Source organism: Denticeps clupeoides, chromosome 11, assembly GCF_900700375.1.
Source record: "Denticeps clupeoides chromosome 11, fDenClu1.1, whole genome shotgun sequence".
Lineage (NCBI taxonomy): Eukaryota > Metazoa > Chordata > Actinopteri > Clupeiformes > Denticipitidae > Denticeps > Denticeps clupeoides.
The window spans coordinates 1,274,920-1,294,912 of record NC_041717.1 but is presented as its reverse complement, the minus strand read 5'-3'; the positions used below and the strand labels follow the sequence as shown (position 1 = coordinate 1,294,912).

The 19,993-nt window shown below is 43.3% G+C and overlaps 2 protein-coding genes across 2 annotated transcripts; one reads left to right on the top strand and one right to left on the bottom strand.

Moving 5' to 3' along the window:
- Positions 1-188: 188 nt before the first annotated feature.
- On the top strand, positions 189-13,469 carry myo1ha (myosin IHa). The gene is made up of 32 exons (XM_028995438.1): positions 189-411; positions 2,925-3,074; positions 3,249-3,364; positions 3,995-4,193; positions 4,350-4,430; positions 4,518-4,697; positions 4,773-4,871; positions 6,097-6,210; positions 6,293-6,364; positions 7,482-7,601; positions 7,680-7,747; positions 8,009-8,114; positions 8,195-8,275; positions 9,232-9,323; positions 9,420-9,514; positions 9,612-9,658; positions 9,860-9,940; positions 10,249-10,354; positions 10,426-10,543; positions 10,626-10,739; positions 10,806-10,882; positions 10,953-11,021; positions 11,116-11,200; positions 11,335-11,497; positions 11,572-11,655; positions 11,872-11,965; positions 12,051-12,106; positions 12,332-12,467; positions 12,545-12,615; positions 12,697-12,794; positions 12,861-12,960; positions 13,296-13,469. Exons 1-32 carry the CDS (start codon positions 406-408, stop codon positions 13,320-13,322), a joined length of 3,105 nt encoding a protein of 1,034 aa, XP_028851271.1. The 5' UTR covers positions 189-405; the 3' UTR covers positions 13,323-13,469.
- Positions 13,465-19,884, bottom strand: kctd10 (potassium channel tetramerization domain containing 10). Its single transcript, XM_028995441.1, has 7 exons — positions 19,785-19,884; positions 18,063-18,276; positions 17,811-17,980; positions 17,624-17,710; positions 17,286-17,338; positions 17,003-17,198; positions 13,465-15,058 (listed from the first exon to the last, which is right to left on the bottom strand). Exons 1-7 carry the CDS (start codon positions 19,785-19,787, stop codon positions 14,840-14,842), a joined length of 942 nt encoding a protein of 313 aa, XP_028851274.1. The 5' UTR covers positions 19,788-19,884; the 3' UTR covers positions 13,465-14,839.
- Positions 19,885-19,993: the final 109 nt, after the last annotated feature.

Below are 19,993 nucleotides of genomic sequence, written 5' to 3'. Positions count from 1 at the left end.
GAGGACTGTCAGAGCTGGATTGTGTTTCACTGTGCAGGTAGTGGAGGCCCAGGTGAGCACTGAATAAGATCTCTTCCCGCATCCCATCAGCCCTCCCCCCACCCTGACCACACCATGAATGATTGAGTAGCCAGCAGGGAAGTCCAGAGCGTGGGCCAGTCCAGTTGGCGAATTGCAGAAGAGCCACCAACAATAAGTCAGCTGAAAACGGCAGTGGCCTCCAGGGGGAACAAGGACTTCCAGTCTGGTTCTGAAAAGAACCTCTGGACCTCAACCCTATGCCAGTGCAAAGTGCTGGTTGGATTTGGCATGGAATGAGGTGTTGGACATACCCCTGCAGAGGAGCTGAAGATATCAACTTGGATGAGTTTGTTGCACATCAGGCTGTGATTAAAAGTGCTACAGATGCAGGTATGAACGTGTGATATTTGGCATAAGAGCAAGATTTGCATTTAAATTCTTGGGGTTACCAAATCTACCGGAGGAACTTTTACTTTAGTTTACTTTACTTTACTTTACTTAGCAGACGCTTTTATCCAAAGTGACTTATAAGAGGAGGACACCAGCAATTCTTGTTCAGTTTCTATAGATTTTGAGTACAAAACTAAGAGCCCTGATAAGGCCCAACTTGTCAGAATTACTTTTTATATTATGGTATATCTAAATAATTTATTATATCTAAGTAATATTCTAAATATGGTCTTTTATGAATTGTGTTCATATACTTTTAATGGGAAGAGCACCGTTAACAGTTTGTCATGTCATGAATTCTCTTTCAATGTTCTCGGAAAAACGTTCATATTTTCATTTCCAAACAGTTAAACATTTCATACTTCAGAGCAATGGACTTGCTGTAGACCTTACCAGTGCAGGCCCCATTCACTTGTTGGGACTGTGTGGCTTTCAACTCTACGAAGCTCTATTCTGCATTTCCTTGCATGATGGCCGTAACCGGATCTTGCAGGTTAAGAGATTGCTGCAGTGAGAATCTCACTACAATCACATGAGACAGATTGGCTTTCCTCACGCTGGCTAAGAGCGCTGTGGAGTGTCATCTTCTCTCTCTGCTCCTTCTGACCTCTTTCTTTCTCAGATGAGCTCATCCAAGCTTGTATGGCCACTGATACGCTGGTCCCCACTGCAGCACCATCTCTTAATTAAAACACAATAAGATGCAACACTGAGGAGGTGTGGTGATTTACCCGATCTGTCGAACGGGTGATGGACCTGTTTTTTCCCCTCTGAAATCATTTTGAATCGAGCTCAGTGTCACATCAAAGTTATGAAAAATGTTTTAATGAGAATCTACAAGCAATAAACTGCTGACATTATTATTAGTATCCATTGCTTTGTGGCACATCAGACCGGACATTCTGGAACATTCTAATGAAGACCCCAGAATGAGCCCACCTGACTGTGTCTGTCTGTGTGTACACTCTTCCAGAACAGAGCTTGTTCCCATGTTACAGATGAAAAGTGGGGGTGGTGAATCTGTGGGGTGCAGAAGGTGGAGGGGATCTCCAGTCTCCACCCCACCATCACATAGTGAGATTGGTTCTGACATCTCAAATGGGGCTCCCTCAATGATATTGTTCACCTGCCTCATTGGCTTAAAGCGCGGGGAGAATGAGGGGAGGTGGGTGGGAGGAAGGGGGTGACCGAGGGTGCGAGGGTGGGTGGGGGTGCAAGCCGCCGCTGCTGTCATTATGTAAGGGAGACGGGATGAGATTTTTAGTGGCTGACAGGATTAAGGGAAGTGGTTCCTCCTCCACCTCCCTCGCTGATGGGCGTTCGCCGTCCCCGCTCGAGTGATTCGGTGGCTGATGAAGCTCGCATCGCAGCCCCGGTGCTGCTGGGCCAGAGAACAAGCTTCTATTGTCTGGGCGCACCAAATGAGTGTCACACTGAGCAGCAGGGCATGGACCGTTACAGCACTATTTAGTCTGCACTGTTGTCTCAAGAAGGCCCCTGAGCTTCTCAGATCAGACAAAATGCAGCCCCTGTCCCCCGGTGCTCACCCCCTCACTACACCCATGCACTGCAGCCCCCACCCCAGCCCCAAATAGGCCAAATCTCTTCCATTGTGTTTGGACTTGCCAGTGTGAAATTCAGTGTGACGTTAAATGTTTTCTAATGAATAATTACTCAAAGCATATGCAGAGGGAATATATGTAATGGAATGTAGACTGCATTTTAAAAGCACCCTTTTTGTTCCCTCTCTTTGGAATTTACAGGACAAAACAACTTTTTTTTTCGGGTTAACAAGGGGTTATGGAAGGGAGGAGGTGGCGCAGGACATCAGGGCTTTGAGTCAATTAGATTCAATGGATTATCTCTCTGGATGTTTTTTTTCTTCTTACATTTCAAGTTCATTATAAATTAGTTACTGCCCTTCAAAGAAACACAAAGAACCTACAAATGCAGGTCCTGAAAGAAAGAGAGAATGAAAGAAAAAAAAACATTCAGTGAAAAACCAGTTCCAACCAGACTGCTGGAATATTTCACAATCCGCTGCTATATTTCATTTTCTCCTCCTGGAATACAGTATCTCATTCTTTTCAGTCCCCCGGTATAACATTTTATGATGTATGATTTTTTTTATGATAATGACACAGTAGTCATTAGAGAAACTGATGAATCAGCCTGGTTGCGAAAAGTTGTAATAATGCTAGTGCTAATGCTAACGAGCTACCGAATTAGAAAAATGACACTGGTTGCTGCAATATAATTTAACAGATATATAAATCATATGAACTTTTACTTATTTTATAAAAGCTTTTATTTTTAAATCTAGTTTTCTTGTATGTATATATATATATATTATTTATATTCATATACATTATTACATGGTGTTTCAAGTCATGATGAAAGCATTACGGACCCGTTTTGTTGTTGTTGTTGGATTACTTCTGTTCCTACTGCAGAGTATAAAGAGTCGACTGCTGGACCTGGAAGGGGCTCTGATAGCCCGGGATCGGGTCGGCATCCAGGACTTTGTACTTCTAGACTCCCACACCAGTGAAACAGCCTTCCTGGACAACCTCAAGAAACGTTTCTCTGAAGACCTCATTTATGTAAACCTGAACCTTGACTGCATAAAAACACACTCCCTTCAATAATGTGCAGCAACATTTAATAAAAAAAAAACTGCATGCATAGATAATCAGTGTCATGCACTCGCTATATTTCAGCAAAATGTCATGATGTCAGGAATTGCTCATATGTTTCATACGTCTTCCTTCTTGCAGACATATATAGGAACCCTGCTGGTGTCTGTGAATCCATACAAAGAGCTGGACATCTACAACAAAAAGCAGATGGACATCTACATGGGCGTCAATTTTTTTGAGCTTCCACCACACATGTTCGTGCTCCATAACAACCTAGATATGAAGACAATTTAGTCAGTCTGGCCTGACTTTCAACTTGAATTGATCATGGCAAAATTCAGACATTTTAATAGAACTACACACAGGGCAATGCTGTATTGATTTAGTATGTCAAAAGTGTTGACAAATGCTAAACACCAGCATTATGCTTGCGTCTTCATTGGAGGTATCATGTGGCCACGGTGTTAAACGTGCAATGTGTTCCATTTTTAATGCCATGGAGGTGATAGGAAGTCAGTCACCTTGTAATGTCAAATGTGGCATCAGTCCAACATCAGAGTAGTTAATACCTGTTGGGTTTACTCGTTCCACAATGTTTTTGTATTTGATTAGTTATGATGTTGTTTTTTTTCTCATTGTTGGAGTGAACTATTTATTATGAGTCTCATTTTCTGCTGATGACAAAATGAATGACAAAAATAGTACACATTGCACCATTAACCTGTACTTATAAGATCTAATTAAACTCCCACTGGTGAATGTTAGTATATTGGTATTGTTTACCATATATTTTGGATTTATGTAGAAAAGCACATAAAAAGTAAAGTAAAAAGAAAAGTACTTGCATAACAATGTGAATTGTTCTTCTGACTGCTGTGTCTTAGCTATGCTCTGGCAGACAACGCGTATCACACTATGCTGACCGAGGGCAACAACCACTTCATTCTGATCTCTGGAGAAAGTGGTGCTGGGAAGACAGAGGCATCGAAGAAAATCTTGCAGTATTATGCTGTCAGCTGCCCCAGCACTGCTCTTCTGGACACTGTTCGGGACAGGATGCTCGTATCCAACCCCATTTTGGAGGTTGCCCTGGTTCTGAACGCAGTCATACATATACATGAAGAGAACCACACACCACACTCAAGCACCCCATGCAGACAGATGCATCACCCATTAAATACATAAAAAGTTACCTCCAAAAAAGTGGTGCATGCTCCTGACACGGGTCGTCTTTTCCAGGCCTTTGGAAATGCCAAAACATTGAAGAATGACAACTCCAGTCGCTTTGGGAAGTACATGGACATCCAGTTTGACAATCAGGTATGAAAGAGAACTGAAATGAGCAGCAGGGGTTTCTGGCTGCTCAGGATGCTGCTGTTACTAAGGGACAATGGTCCAACCTTTAAGGGGGAAGCTGCTGGAGGCCACATTCTCAGCTACTTGCTGGAGAAGTCCAGGGTGGTCTGTCAGAACCACATGGAGAGGAACTTTCACATCTTCTACCAGCTGATAGAGGGTGGGGAAGAGGACCTGCTGCGCCAGATGGGCCTGGAAAGGAACAGCCAGCATTACAGCTACCTGATGCAGGTCTGTGCTGTGGGTGACGTGCAATGCAACTCTGTCTGATGTTCCTCTCTAATGAACTTTAAATGTGTTTAACAGGGTGAATGCTCCATTGTGAGCACCATCAATGACAAGAATGACTGGAAGACAGTGAGAAATGCCCTCTCTGTCATGCACTTTGATGAGAGTGAATTAGAGGTGACTGGTTAATCAAAAAATGACTTGTGCATGTCGATGTCTTTGAACATAACGCGTATTTTCAATGAATAACTTAATAATGTTCTAATCCTGAATGATTCGCATCCAGTAATTAAAGGGTCCACCCTCCTTGGAGCAAAGGGGTCAGTGTCTTTGCTAAAAGTTGTTGAACATTCTTTGATGTCCATTAAACTGCTAACACCCCATAACAAGGGTGTCCAAACTTTTTTCAATGAGGGCCACATGTAGAAAAATACAGTCCCTGACAAAAGTCTTGTTGCTTGTTCAGAAATTGACCTCAAGTGCTGCTGAAATATATTTCTAATCAAGATTGTTTTGTACAAGAAATGGCTCATTTTATTCCCAACAGCTTTTGTAATAATGTTTCAGTGCAAATTCTAATATTCAAAGCTTGGTAAAGCCCATTAAGTCAATTTTTGCAAAGACGTAAGTGTTGTCGTCTTGTCATATGAGCTTCACCGGTGACTAATAATGGATCTATTAGGTCTCAGGTGTGTATAAAAAGACCCCCAGTACACTAGACCTCCACATCAACTGCAACTAGACCTCTGCAAACATGATTCACCCTGAGACTAAAGTGTTGATCATCAAGAGGCTGAAGACCAGATCCACTGCTGATGTGGCAGACACCTTCAATGTGTCTCAGTGTCAAGTACAGAAGATAAAAACTAGAGACGTTTTTGACAAGCCCAGGTCAGGCAGACCCCGCAAAAGGAGACCTACTGGAGCCCACATGGATCCGATATTATATATTTATATATATAAAAAACAATACTCAACTGACCATGCTGTGCGCAGAGGCTCACAAAGTGTCATTCGACGCTCGCAGCAAAACGACGCTCTTCAGGCGTGTATCTTGTAGAAAACTTTGGGATTCAGTAGTAGTTTGGACACCCCTGCTCTAAAGGTTTAAACATTCAAAAGGCTTGCCTGGAATTCAAACATAGGGTTTGAAGATAGATGACATTTCTGATGCCATTTAAGCCTAGGGCGACCATGTCAGAGAAGACACTTTGACAGGCATCTGTCTGTCTCTCTCTAGTCAGCCCCACTTTGGTTAGTGCCAATGCACCAGGAAACCTGTCTATTGACAAAGATATTGACCAACTGTGTTTCTTAATTTTATTTAACTATTAAATCTTTTTTAGACATTTATATGGAACAAACCAGTGCTGATGTAGCATTCTCTGTCCGTCTTGTACAGTACCTCTTTGGAATAATTGCCAGTGTCCTCCACTTGGGAAATGTGCATTATGACTGTGACAGCAAAGGATATGCCATCTTAAAGAGTAATTCAGAACTACGCTGGGTGTCAAAGGTGATTATACACTACTCCTTCTACAGGACACGCCCCTCTGTGTATCTGCACTCTGTTGACTGAAAGCTCTTTTATTTTGCAGTTGATTGGCGTCCATGTTCAGTTGTTGCAGGAGGCTCTCACGTTCAGGAAGATTGAAGCTAAAACCGATGAGGTAATACAATTTCACGACTACAATTTTTCTTGCCAGGATCATCAGGATAATTCTTTATATATATATTTTGAAGATTATCAACAACAAAACTGTGGCATCAGAACAAAGAGAAACACCATAAAAACAATACATGAGAACAATAACACAGTGGCAAGAAATTGAATTGTGAAAACTGAATTTGAAATTGGAGAAGCGAATTTGCGCTGCATTTTTGGGGATGTATAATGCAGTTTCAATTTCATTTGAATTCACATGCAATTTAATACATTCAGATTTAGTCTGAACAATTCCATTTTAGTTTGTGCAATTCAGATTCAAATATCTTTCTACTGGCACAAATCTCTGCCTATATCCTTAAGTTACAAAAATCCTTCCCTCTATCCTGACAAGTCTCCCAGTTCCTGCAGCTGAAAAACATTTCGGACTACAGCAACACACATATACTAATGTAGGAAAATCCATACTATTGTGACGCCCCCCAAGAGTTAATAATTTGCATATGTTGACTTTACGTTTAGATGTAAGTTGTGTAGAGTCAGCATAAAATATATGACCAGATCACGTCATCGGCTTCTACACTGGCAATAAAAAAAAAAAATTAGTTCTGGCAATATTTTCTTTTCATATATAAAATTTCACAAGCAACACTATAGCCTCATTTGTTTATACATAAAACAATAATAAATAATATTTCATTTTACATTTGCTTCTCCCAGTGCTTTCCCTTTTGTGGCTCGTTGAGTGTTAAAGCCAGCCAACCCCTGATCTAGAACAATGTACAAAACAAGCACACACAACCAGCAAAGAATTAAGGCAGTATAAAGCCTTCTGTAGAAAGTGTTTTTGTTCACAAAGAGATGAGATGGTTTACTTTGAATTTGAAAATGTTAAAATTAAAATGAGTTCAAATTAAAATACTGAATAGAGCAATGTGTGTATAAAATCCTTTCTCATGCAAAAAAATCATAATGACTTTCAAGGGGGTTGAATACTGTATCACAATGCACCAATAGATATGTATGTGGTTTTGTTTTCCTTTTGTAACAATTTCAGTGTGCTTTGTTCTATTTAAGGGCATAAAGCATTTTGTCACACAAAGGGATTTTCATTGCTTCAGGTGCTGAGCCCCTTCACTGTAGATCATGCCAACTATGCCAGGGATGCTCTGGCCAAAGCCATTTATGGACGTACATTCACTTGGCTGGTGAACAGGATCAATGAGTCTCTGGAAAACCAGGTCTGAACGCTGAACCCTATGATCTACACTGTAACATTGTTGGAAAGCGTTCTAAAGTTCTAAAGTATTTACCATCAGGATTCAAGCAGGAAGACTGTAATTGGGCTTTTGGACATATACGGCTTTGAAGTATTTTATGTCAACAGGTATTGTTCTGTCTTTAACCCATTTCTACACACCATTCCCTAATCATGACTGTATATCATTTTTCTTTTTTAGTGTTTTAATGGACATTCCCATTAACAATTTACAGTCATAATTGTGATGAGACCAAACTAGCCATGTTTTACACAATGTGTTCAGCTTGTACCTATGGTCCGTTTCACACAAAATGTGATGAAAGCAAGTGATGTGTTCTTATCCTAACTGTGGAATGTTTCCATATCTTAAAAAATGTGTGTGAGTAGTTTTGAACAGTTCTGCATTAACTACTGCAATGAGAAGCTGCAGCAACTCTTCATTCAGTTGACACTGAAGTCTGAGCAGGAGGAGTACCAGGCAGAGGGCATTGAGGTGAAATGAGACCTTGTCCAGAGCTACAGAGTAATATAGGTCTTGCAGAGCATATTTCTCACCTTATTTTCTTCCTACAGTGGGAGCCAGTGCAGTTCTTCAATAACAAAATCATTTGTGACCTGGTGGAGGAAAAACACAAGGGCATAATTTCAATATTAGTGAGTTTTCATATGAAAGTAGTTATTATATGGATATCCTGCTACCCTTTCTGCTCCCAGCCTGCTGCATGCATCATCATTTACTTTGGAGGCCTGAGAAAGGAGTGTAAATTTCCTGTACTTTTCGACTTTTTTGTTCCAGCACATACCACAGATACTCAAATGGACTTAGCTTGCATCCAGAAAGTATTCACAGCACATCACTTCCACAGTTTGTTCTGTTACAGCCTTCCAAAATAATGTGAAAAAGTTTACTTGAGGTTTTGGCAAATTTATTAAAAATAAAAAACTGAGAAATCACATGTATTTACAGCCTTTGCCATGAAGCTCAAAATTGAGCTCAGGTGCCTTCTGTTTCCCCTGATCATCCTTGAGATGTTTCTGCAGCTTAGTTGGAGTCCACGATGCTGACTAGATACAATGGGGCTGTATGTCATGGCTGCCAACTGCTCATTAAGGGTGATGGATCAAAAGCAGAGGACACATTTTGTTTTTTCCCCCTTTGCTGCACTGCAGTGTTTCACAAAGACAATCACTTCACTTTCACTCACTTCACTTACCCACCTTCACTGCTTTCAACACGTTAATGGCAAAATGTTCACTTGCTGTGTAATATACCTAATTACATTTACATTATTTATCAGACACCCTTATCCAGAGCAACTTCTAATCAGTAGTTACATGGACAGTCTTGCTCAGGGACACAATGGTAGTAATTGGGGTTTGAACCTGGGTCTTCTGGTTCATAGGGAAGTGTGTTACACACTAGGCTACTACCACCTTCTTCCATGTAATGTTGTAACAATTCAAACTAAATAATATTATGGCTGTTATGGTGCAGAGTAATGGTCGGGTTTTGTTGCTAACCAACCATTTTTTCTGGTCTGTTGAGTAGATTTACTACAAAAAGGCAATGCAAGTCAGGGTATTTTGGTCACCATTTCTCTTGATGTCAGGACGAGGAGTGCATGAGGCCGGGGGACACCACTGACCTTACTTTCCTGGAGAAGCTGGAAGAGAAGATGGGGAATCACCCACATTTTATCACGTGAGTTGACTGGCCGAAGCCAGTGCCCCTCATTCAGGCTGAGCTGACAGGGCGGAGGAACAGAAAACTGATTGCCGTCTTGTCTTTTGTCTGCAGGCACAGACTAGCTGATCAAAAGACCCGTAAGACCCTCGAGAGGGGGGACTTCCGTCTCTTGCATTATGCTGGAGAGGTCACGTACTGCGTTGTAGGTGGGAAGACCTCATTTTCCCCATTTCTGTTAATGAGATTGTTCATCTGCACCTTTTCTAAAAAGGAATCCTGGTTCATATGTTTCATCTGTTTCAGGATTCATTGACAAGAACAATGACCTTTTGTACAGGACCATTAAAGATGTGAGTGAAGCAGGTTCTGGTGGAGCATTCAGCTAGAATCAGGTGTCAGAGAAACACAGAGAGGTTCTCTCAACCAGTTAATTATTAAGCCACCAGAAAGCGTGGTGTAAATAATACAGGAGGCGATGGCAGTCGAGAGCATCCTTTCTGATGCGTTTGTATGTGTGTGTGCGTGTGTGTTATTAATTTTTATTGTTCCAGGTGATGCGGCAGTCTAAAAACGCCATAGTCAAGCAGTGTTTCTCAGCAACAGACAATGACAGCAAGAGAAGACCTGAAACGGTGAATTAATTTCTCTCACTTCCATCTCATGCCTTTTCCCTCGGAGCACTTCACTCTGCAGACTTCACCCTAGTAGGAAAAAATCTACTTTAACATGCTGATGTAATAATCTTGCACATTGTAATCCTTTTCTGCTCTTTGTAAATTCACTTACTCAGTACTAAAACACACCAGAGTCCACCCTTTATCCCCTGCCCACTACTCACTCAGGGTGATGGGTTAAATGCAGAGGACAAATTTCACTGTGTGCACCGTGTGCTGTGCTGCTGTGTATCACAAGTGACAATCACTTTGTACAACTCCTGCAGGTTGCCACTCAGTTTAAGAACAGTCTGCAGGGACTCACAGAGATCCTCACGGCCAAAGAAGCCTGGTATATTCGCTGCCTCAAGTCAAATGACTCCAAGCTGCCCGGTGAGTTTCTGGCTCCTGGGGGCGTGGCCGGCGGGTCCGAGTGTCTTGACAGCCTGCTTGTGGGCTTTCAGGGCGTTTCGATGATGTGTTGGTGAGACACCAGGTGAAATACCTTGGACTGATGGAGCATCTGAGGGTGCGCAGAGCGGGGTTTGCGTACCGCCGCAGATATGAGGTCTTCCTGAAGAGGTACTCCGTATTCGATCTACAGCGAAACGAAATATAGTGCAGCTGAGAACGCAGCTTCTGCTTTATTCCCACGTATTACTAGGTACAAGCCTCTGTGCCCTGCCACCTGGCCTCACTGGAGAGGTGTACCTGCTGAGGGTGTGGAGACACTGGTGCGGCATCTGGGCTATCAGCCTGACGAGTATAAAATGGGCAGGTGAGGCCGGTATCGTATTCGGTGAATGCTGTGAGTTAAACAAACGTGCACTTCCATCTCACACAGAACCAAGATATTCATTCGCTATCCAAGGACGCTGTTTGCCACTGAGGATGCTTATGAGAAATGCAGACATAACCTGGGTGAGTAGAAAAGAGAAGGAGATAAAGATCAAAACGTATGCAGCTGACGAATTTCATTTTATTCGGACAGCATCCAAACTTCAGGCCAAGTACAAAGGCTATCGAGTAAAAGGAGAGTTCAGGAAGCAAAAGGAGGCAGGCAAGTCTTCAAACTTGCCTTTTGTACCAATCTGTGCATCTGGCTGAAGAAGTAAGAGTTTGTTTGTGTCCAACTCTGATGTCTATCCCTTCAGCCACAAAAATTGAGACCTGCTGGAGAGGAGTGCAGGCCAGGAAAGAAAGAGAAAAGAGAGCATGGGCGGTCAAAGTCATCAAAAAGTACACAGAAGAGGCAAAATGCCAATGAAATCTCACACAAACCTGCTGTGATACGAATAACTGGGGCCATATACTGTACACACAGCATATGCAGATGCTTTGAACATCAATTCAGTGCATATCACTTTCCCCAGGTTCATTAAAGGATACATGACCAGGGGCCAGGCAAAGACTACAGATAACTCTGAGTACCTGGCCTTTGTGAGACAGAGCTACCTGAGCAGGCTGAAGGACAACCTTCCTAAAACAGTTCTGGACAAAACCACATGGCTGAGACCCCCACCAGTTCTCACAGAGGTGCATAGTGTGAGATTATAATGAGATGATGCATGAATTGTAGAATAATGAATTCTACTTTCGTGTTTATTAAGACTTCTGAGATTCTGCGGAAGCTGCATATGCGACTCATGGTCAGGAAGTATGTGCGGGGGATAACTCCACAGAAAAAGGCTCAGGTATTGCATCTCCAAATTAAACACGCATGTCTTTCGTTAGTTATTGTGATGTCACAATCGAGCTGTCCCTTTCTGATACAGCTGTTCATACCGAAGCTGCTAGTGATGTGTTTATTAAAAAATAAAATCTTTACATATTTTGTGTCATTGTTTCACACTGGACCTGCCCTGATGCAGCAGTCATTGGTGAACTGGCTCTTTTTAATGCCTTCGCAGCTGACTCAAAAGGGGATCACCAGCGCCGTTTTCAAGGGCAAGAAAGACTCCTACCCTCAGAGCATCTCCCAACCATTTGTGGACACCAGGCTCCGTCAGTACATCCTATGACAGAAGGCACACAGAGCAGCTGCTCAAGAATCCCTAAATTACATCTTCGACTTTTCTTTTGTGTCTAGGTGAGGAAGAGATCAACATAAAAGTCCTGCAGATGATTCGGCAAGAACGGATAAAGGTGGGCCACCATGGTCATAGCCCAGAACTGAGCAGCTGAGCAGTTTTACTTCTGCTAGACTCCGAGCCGTTCACCTTAAATACTGTAGATGCTGATCTTTGTAATGGTCCTGCGATGGACGATGCTGGTTGACCGTGATATGGACCTCCATGGTCTAGATTTTTCTGTCTCCTTCTCTCTCTTGATTGTGCACGTACAATGCACTGCTGCATCTATTATTTACAGTACAGTGTTCCGGTTGTCAAGTATGACAGAAGTGGCTTTAAACCAAGAGAACGACAGCTCATCTTCACTCAGGCAGCAGCCTATGTGGTGGAGGAGGGCAAGATCAAGCAGAGAATAGAATATTCTGCACTCAAAGGTGAAATGGGCTATCACCCTGTTCAGCTTCTGACCTCGATCTCAGAAAAAAAGTGTAACATCTGATGTCCTTTGTAGGAATTTCAGTCAGTAAACTGACTGATGGAATCATGATCTTCCACATTTCCTGTGAAACTCCAAAGCAGAAAGTGAGCCTTTTCCAGTAGTAATGAATACTGACTAACAATGGCCCGGGAGCAATTGACCAAAACAGTTCTTTTTTCTTTTAGGGTGACGTGGTGTTAGAGTGTGACCACCTTTTTGAGGCCTTGACTAAGTTGTGTATGACTGCTAACAAGCAAAATGCCATCAATGTGCTGCAGGGCAGGTACGTGTGAGAGGTCATGAATGCTTCAAGAAAGACTTATCCTCAGGACCATCTTCTTTTGTCCAGCATCAAGTTTGACATCCAGGGAGGAAAGGAGGGCTTTGTGGACTTCAGCACTGGTCATGAGCCCATGGTATACAAAGCCAAAAATGGGCACCTGATGGTTGTAAGTAACATTTGTTAAAATACATAAACAAGGGTGTAATGGTATCTGGATTTTTCCCTCATTCACTCATGGTTTAATTCTCAGTAGGTATAAGTGATGGCATGCAGGTAGTAAGTTTGAACCACAGGACCATATTTTCCTGGTGCTAAATAAGACTGTTCATCATGTACACCCAGTGTGTGTGTTGGTTGGTGACTATAGACACACTGGGAATACAGCCTCTACCAAGACAAAATTAAGCCAATATCAGTGCTTATTCAACCGAATGTGACATTAATGAACATGGCACATGCAATAGTCAGCATTAACTGTTCTCGTCCTGTTCTTCTGGCCAGGTGTCCACCCGGGCCAAGACACGGTGACAAAAGTGATATGCCTGATTAATCTGGGAAGAAAAGCTCGTTTTATCCCCCAATGATGTGTGATTGTGTGTAAAAATGCTTTGCAGTTTTAGGGACATGTGTACAATATTGTTTTATACAGAGAAAAAAAATTATCCAAACGAAGTTGTCACCTTTTATTATATATACAGTTTGTATAAATAAATGTAAAACATCATCATAAACAGATCCATACAAACTTCTGTGTGAAGGTAAGAGGCGTCGTCATTTCTCGGGCGAAGACTGGTAGGACAGACGGGTCTAATTTCTGTCATTAGTGTCTGGTATTGCTCTGATGATGGCCTCGCATGGAGGATCCATTACTGCAGGCCTGCCCAAGGGCTGCCTCTCCACACGCCGTTTAACTTTATTCATTAAACATGTCACACGTGACATGGCTTTAAACACACCACCCTCCCACGGTGGCCTCAGCTCGCAGATAATTAACCACGAAGAGTCACATAGAAAAGAAACCAAGTATGCACTGCAGGTGAAGGCTGCCAGGTGGAGGGCGTAATTTTACTGTGCTTGATGTTACACTGCCCCCTATTGGTTAGGATGAGATAAAGGCATTTCATGTTTACCTGGAGTTCTTTATAAAGACTGACATATTGCCAGCCACATTAAACAAGACTAACAGTTTTAGACAAAACCAAACCAAACTTCTTTTAACATAAGTTATGTGGCACGACAGAAACCACACTCTTCTATTTATACAGAATGGCATTTCGATTCATGTGATCCCATCCACTCTACAGCCACAGCAGTTTCTACCCACACATACACACTAGATATACTGTACGTGAAATGGTATCAGGAAGAAACAACACTTGCCACAAGACATTACAGACACACAAACACAAAAAAGAGGCAAAGACAACAAAATGCAACATGACAAAAAACCAACAGCACTGTTCATATTCAGTATAACAGACAAAAACCAGCACCAGAGAGAATCCCCCCTTCCTCCTGTCAGTTTGGAAACTTTTCGCTCGCTACATGACACAGGATAGTAGAAGTGACACATCATCATCCGTCATCACCGCCTTGCTGTTCCTCTGATGCAGATTCATACCTCACACGATGGCTGTCTCCATCACTCAATTGTCATCAGCAAATGGTCATGAGCTTGTTTGAGTTTTTACATTGGTTAATAAGGGTGGAGCTACTTTAGCAATCCTGACTAACAAAATCTTTTCCGTGCCATCTTTATGTATTTGAAATGGTTACATAGCAAAAAAATAATAACCCATAATGTGTAGACTGTCCTAATGCTGAACTCATCTGTGAAGCTTGAACAACTGACTAACCCAAGTTGCACACTCCACCCACTCCGAATGGACAACAGCTGTGGCTCCGCCTCTCGAACTCATTCAAGAACAGTGCAGTTCATCTTCAAAAGCCGTGTAGCGGAGGTCGTGTTAGGAGGAAGGGAAGGAAGCTGCCTCTCCCTTAGACATAAGGCACAGCGGGGTCCCAGAAGGGTGGGGGTCAGACGGTCACTGGTGATGGTGGGTGCGGTCGTCCGGCCGTTTGATGTGAATCCGCCGCACCCTCTCGATGCGCTCACGCTCCTCTTCCTCATCCAGGTGGTGCGAGCGGCCAGCAGCGCCACCTGTGGCCTCTAGCAAAGCATTGTCAGGGCCACGCCCATCTTGGGACTCATACAAGAGGATGTTCAGGGTCTCCTCATAGATCCGAGCCTCTGGGAATTCCACCTGAACCCGGAGAGAGAAGGAGAAAGAAAAAGCTGAAGTATTAATCTACCACTGTACTGTTTCTACAATCTTTCTTTCTCATTTGTGCTGTGCGTCACATGACAATCATTTCACTTTGACATCAGAAAAAGCTTTGGGACTCCAGAAAAGTGGTGAACAGTGGTGAACCTTCCCAGGAGTCGCCGGCCGACCAGAACTACCCCAAGAGCACAGCCACATGACTCCAACATTAGGATGAGCAAAAATGACTTTAATGCTCAAAAACCCTCCAACGTGGCTGAACTACAACAATGAGACAAACTAAATTCCTCCACAGCGCTGTACAAGGCTGGCTGCGGTTGTTGATAATAAGGGTGGCCAAGACAGTTATTAGGTTTAGATGGCAATTACTTTGTCACACAGGGCAGTGCAGGGTTAGGGTTAAATGTTACTTAATCTGAAACATTCAAGTTTGACAAACATGCGGGGGAGAAAAAAAATTAAAAAAATCAGAGAGGGGACAAACACCTCCTCACTACTGTACATTTACATTACATTTACAGCATTTATCAGACGCCCTTATCCAGAGCGACTTACAATCAGTAGTTACAGGGACAGTCTCCCTGGAGCAATTTAGGGTTAAGTGTCTTGCTCAGGGACACGATGGTAGTAAGTGGGATTTGAACCTGGGTCTTCTGGTTCATAGGCGAGTGTGTTACACACTAGGCTACTACCGCCCACACTAGGCTACTACTGTATATGATCGCTGTTAGCCTTTTAATGCCGTGCATGCAGTCATATTTGAGACATGTATTTCTGAGACCCGTTGATTTACCATGAGATATAAAATTGCCATAAAATCCTTTTTCACCAAAACAATTCTCACATACAATTGGTGTGAAGGGAGATTTAGTGGTAGAGTTGTTTTTTTTTTCTGGATGTTATATACAGTGTTAGTGTTCCACAATTAGTCTCAGAATTCATAAATATCTGTGTGATGGCTAATTTATAGAAAGCTAAATGGAACTTCACTTGCTTGATGGCAATTTGAATTAAACAGAGAGCCTTGTAGAAACAGATAAAGTGGAGGATAAGAATTGGACTCCCAGTGAAGAAAATGATGTTTGTTATTGCCAGAAAAAAAATTATAATATTATTTTTTTACATTTTACATTTACCAGAAGCCCTTATCCAGAGCAACTTACAATCAGTAGTTACAGGAGGCACTCAGGGTTAAGTGTTCTGCTCAGGGACACAATGGTAGTAAGTGGGATTTGAACCTGGGTCTTCTGGTTCATAGGCAAGTGTGTTACCCAGTAGGCTACTACCAACCTACTGCATTTTGTTAAAGGGCCTAATAAATACTAAAGATTAAATAAATAAATACACACACAAAGAATGGCAAAGGGCATTCAGAAATGTACAGACACAATATTCAGTCCAGTGCCCGTGATGTCACCTTGTTGACACCTCTACTGCATACATGTCAGTCCAGCCTGAGATGCTGGGGCAGGTAAAGCTGGAAAAGAGCAGAATGACCAAAAGCGGCGCTGATGGCAGTGAAAGTGACAGTGGACATGAGATCTCCTCCAAAGTAAATATCCACTCTATTTTAATTCATTTTTTTTTTTTGCATTCAGAAGGTCATATTCATTTCATGAGTGTGTGCTCAGACGGTGGGACTCCTATTCACATCTGGACCCAAATTGAATATTTATATTACATTTACAGCATTTACCAGACGCCCTTATCCAGAGCATCTTACAATCAGTAGTTACAGGGACAGTCTCCCTGGAGCAACTTAGGGTTAAGTGTCTTGCTCAGGGACACAATGGTATGAAGTGGGGTTTGAACCTGGGACTGACATCAAATAACAATAAAATAACTTCCTGAAACAAAAATAACCGACACAAATCTTCCACTCCTCTGCCGCATAGCAGCTTCATCGTAAACCGTTCTGCTCACCTTGGTCTGCTTCTTCTCTGTAGCGTAGACGATGGACGTACAGCACACCTCCGCGATCTTGCGCCCTTGACCGTAAAAGGACCAGCAGCAGATTTCGTCTCCAATCACGTCCTTGATGAAGAGCACACGTCCGTTAAAGCGCAGAGAGAGCTTGTCGAAGAGCTCAATGTTCTTCAGCATGTTGTCATCGGAATTACTGCACAGGACAGGAGAGGAGCAGAGGTCCAAGGTCATCAGAAGTCCTGTCTTTCTCTGTCTCTCTCACCACCCACACCTGTCTCACCTGGTATATGAGTACTTGTTGTTGCTCCTGTTGTACAGCAGCTTCACTGTGGGCTACAGACAGACACACGGACAGGTAACGGTCACACCAAGCTGCTTCGAGATTTGGGGCAGACATTTACATTTACAGCATTTACCAGACGCCCTTATCCAGAGCGACTTACAATCAGTAGTTACAGGGACAGTCCCCCCCTGGAGCAACTTAGGGTTAAGTGTCTTGCTCAGGGACACGATGGTAGTAAGTGGGATTCGAACCCACGGGTCTTCTGGTTTGTAGGCGAGTGTGTTACCCACTAGGCTACTACCACCCTGCGACGTAGACAGACCCTCACATCTTACCTTATTTGAGGTGCTAATCATTCTCTGCTCCTCCTTTGAGGACGTCACCAATGGAACTTTACAGAAAGGCTCATATGGGTCCTTGTTCTGATAATGAGAAGAAAGAAGAAAACCATTCAACAAATTGTCACCTGATTAATAGGAACATGACAATCAGGTACTGAAATGAAAGTGCAGTGACGTGAACCTGCAGTGCAGCCTGACACTCGTCCACCAGGCCCTGAACCAGGTAGTATTTGGCTTCAGCCAGTAGCTCCTCTACCTCCCTCCGGTTGTCTGGCAGCGGGACCACCCCGTCCCTCAGGTAGTTCAGCACAGTGCCAAAGTGCTTCCCGCACCGATCAATCAGAATCCAGCCTGCCGGAAGACAGTGGAAGACCACACCGTCACGTTTCAACCCATCTGGACATTATTCTGACGGGGAGGGGGGGAGATCTACCTTCGCTGTCCGTCAGCACCTCCATCCTCCCGCTGAACATGGCCTTCAGCATGGTGTCCTGCTTGGTGAGGGTCTGCATGGTGGTGTAGTACAGAGCCCCGCCTACGTTCAGCTTCACGTACTTCGAGCTGGGACTGGAGCCTTTGAAGGAAGTGGTCCGCGTTGTCGCCGCCGGTACCACCGCGTTGGCCACACTCTCTCCCGACATCACTTCCTGCAGAGAGGGTTTTGGAAGGGGGTGGGAGTGGAGGGACAAATCAGTTGACCGAGCTTGGCCTGGGGACAGGGAGGTAACTGTGCACAGTTAAAGTAGATAAATAGACAGATATTCACAGTGTCCAGCAGTTTAAACTCAAACAAGGACAAACTAAGCATCCCGTTTTATTAAAGGTCCCCTGACATGAACTTTTTTTTTCACTTTTATATCGGTCCCCTAATACTGTATCTGACGTCTCCGTCCAAAATTCAGCCTTGGAGCAGAATTACAGCCACTTTGATCCAGTCCCACAAAGAGATTTCCCAGGACGCACCGTTTCAGCGTCTGTAGCTTTAAATGCTAATGAGGAGGAGGGAGGCGGGACGAGGAGGATTGCAGCCTATAGAAGCTGAGGGGGCATTCGCGGAAATTACGTCATCAACACCACACCGTTCACCAACCACAATGTTTGGCGCAACCAGGAAGTCGTGTTGCCGTTTTTCCAGAAAATATCAAATGAATCCACAGGTTTCATTTGTGCTCAATTTACATCCAACCACAGAGCAACTGCAGTGCTTCACTTGTTTTCGAGCCATGACGGTCGGTGGAGATGATGTTTTTGGGGAGGCTGGGAAATTCTCTGGCATGAGAAATGGGAGGTAACCTTTCCCCTTATGACGTCATAAGGGGGCAAATTCCAGAGAGTTACAAGAGCTGCCACTCTCTGAACCGTGAAGCAGAATGTCCAAAGGTCTCCTTACACCTATCAGCATTTCTAGCCACTGCAAGACCATAGACAGGTTAGGGGGACTCATATTAATGTTAAATCATCTCACAAAGTCACATTTTCATAATAGGGGACCTATTAAGCCAGCAGGTAAATAAGTAGAAATAATCAGTGAAATTAGTGTTTGTCATCTGCATTGCAGCACACGGTGACACAACGAAACGTGTCCTCTGCATTTAACCACCACCGTTTAAATGACGTGATCAGTAGGCCCCACGCTGGGGAGCAGTCCGTGGGGACCTTGATGGCACCTTGGAGGTTCGGGATTCGAACCGGCGACCTTCCCGTTACAAGCCTTGATAGGCCGCCACTGCCAAAGGCTCCGAAAAGTGACCCCTGACCTTTTTATTACCACATGAAGGTGCCGTATAATTGTGATGAATAAAATGGACCTCGCTTTTATCTGCACTCCGGTGTGTTAAAGAAGAGAATAAGAGAACGTTTTCAAGATCACACAGCAGATTATGACGCGGTCCATGATGAAAATGAGCCAGTCCAAAACAAACAAACAACGTGCAAGATACAGACAAATAGTGCAAAGAAACGTGGTGTTTCATTTCTTTTCATAGAAATCGGTACACTGCAGTGTATCGAAGCTCAGTGGTTAGCGACCAAAACACCACCGTATTGTAATTACTGCTAACTTTACATACACTGCGTTGAGATTTTACTTAAAATACGATCAACATATATACTGGCCAGAGCACAAATAAATGTACATGGAAACAGTGCTGTTTACCATAGAGTCCAAAACCCTGCGGTTAGCTGGGAGATAGTCGTTTCCGTCCCGGCTCCGATCCTAGCAGCGCAGTTCTATTCATAAAGCGAAGAGAAGCCGCTAACCTACAAATCATATTCTGCCCGTTTCCACCGCGCTGATGACATGATGATCAGCAAAACTGCGCAGGTGCGCTTCAATCCTGCGCCACTTAAACGCAGAAATCTTGT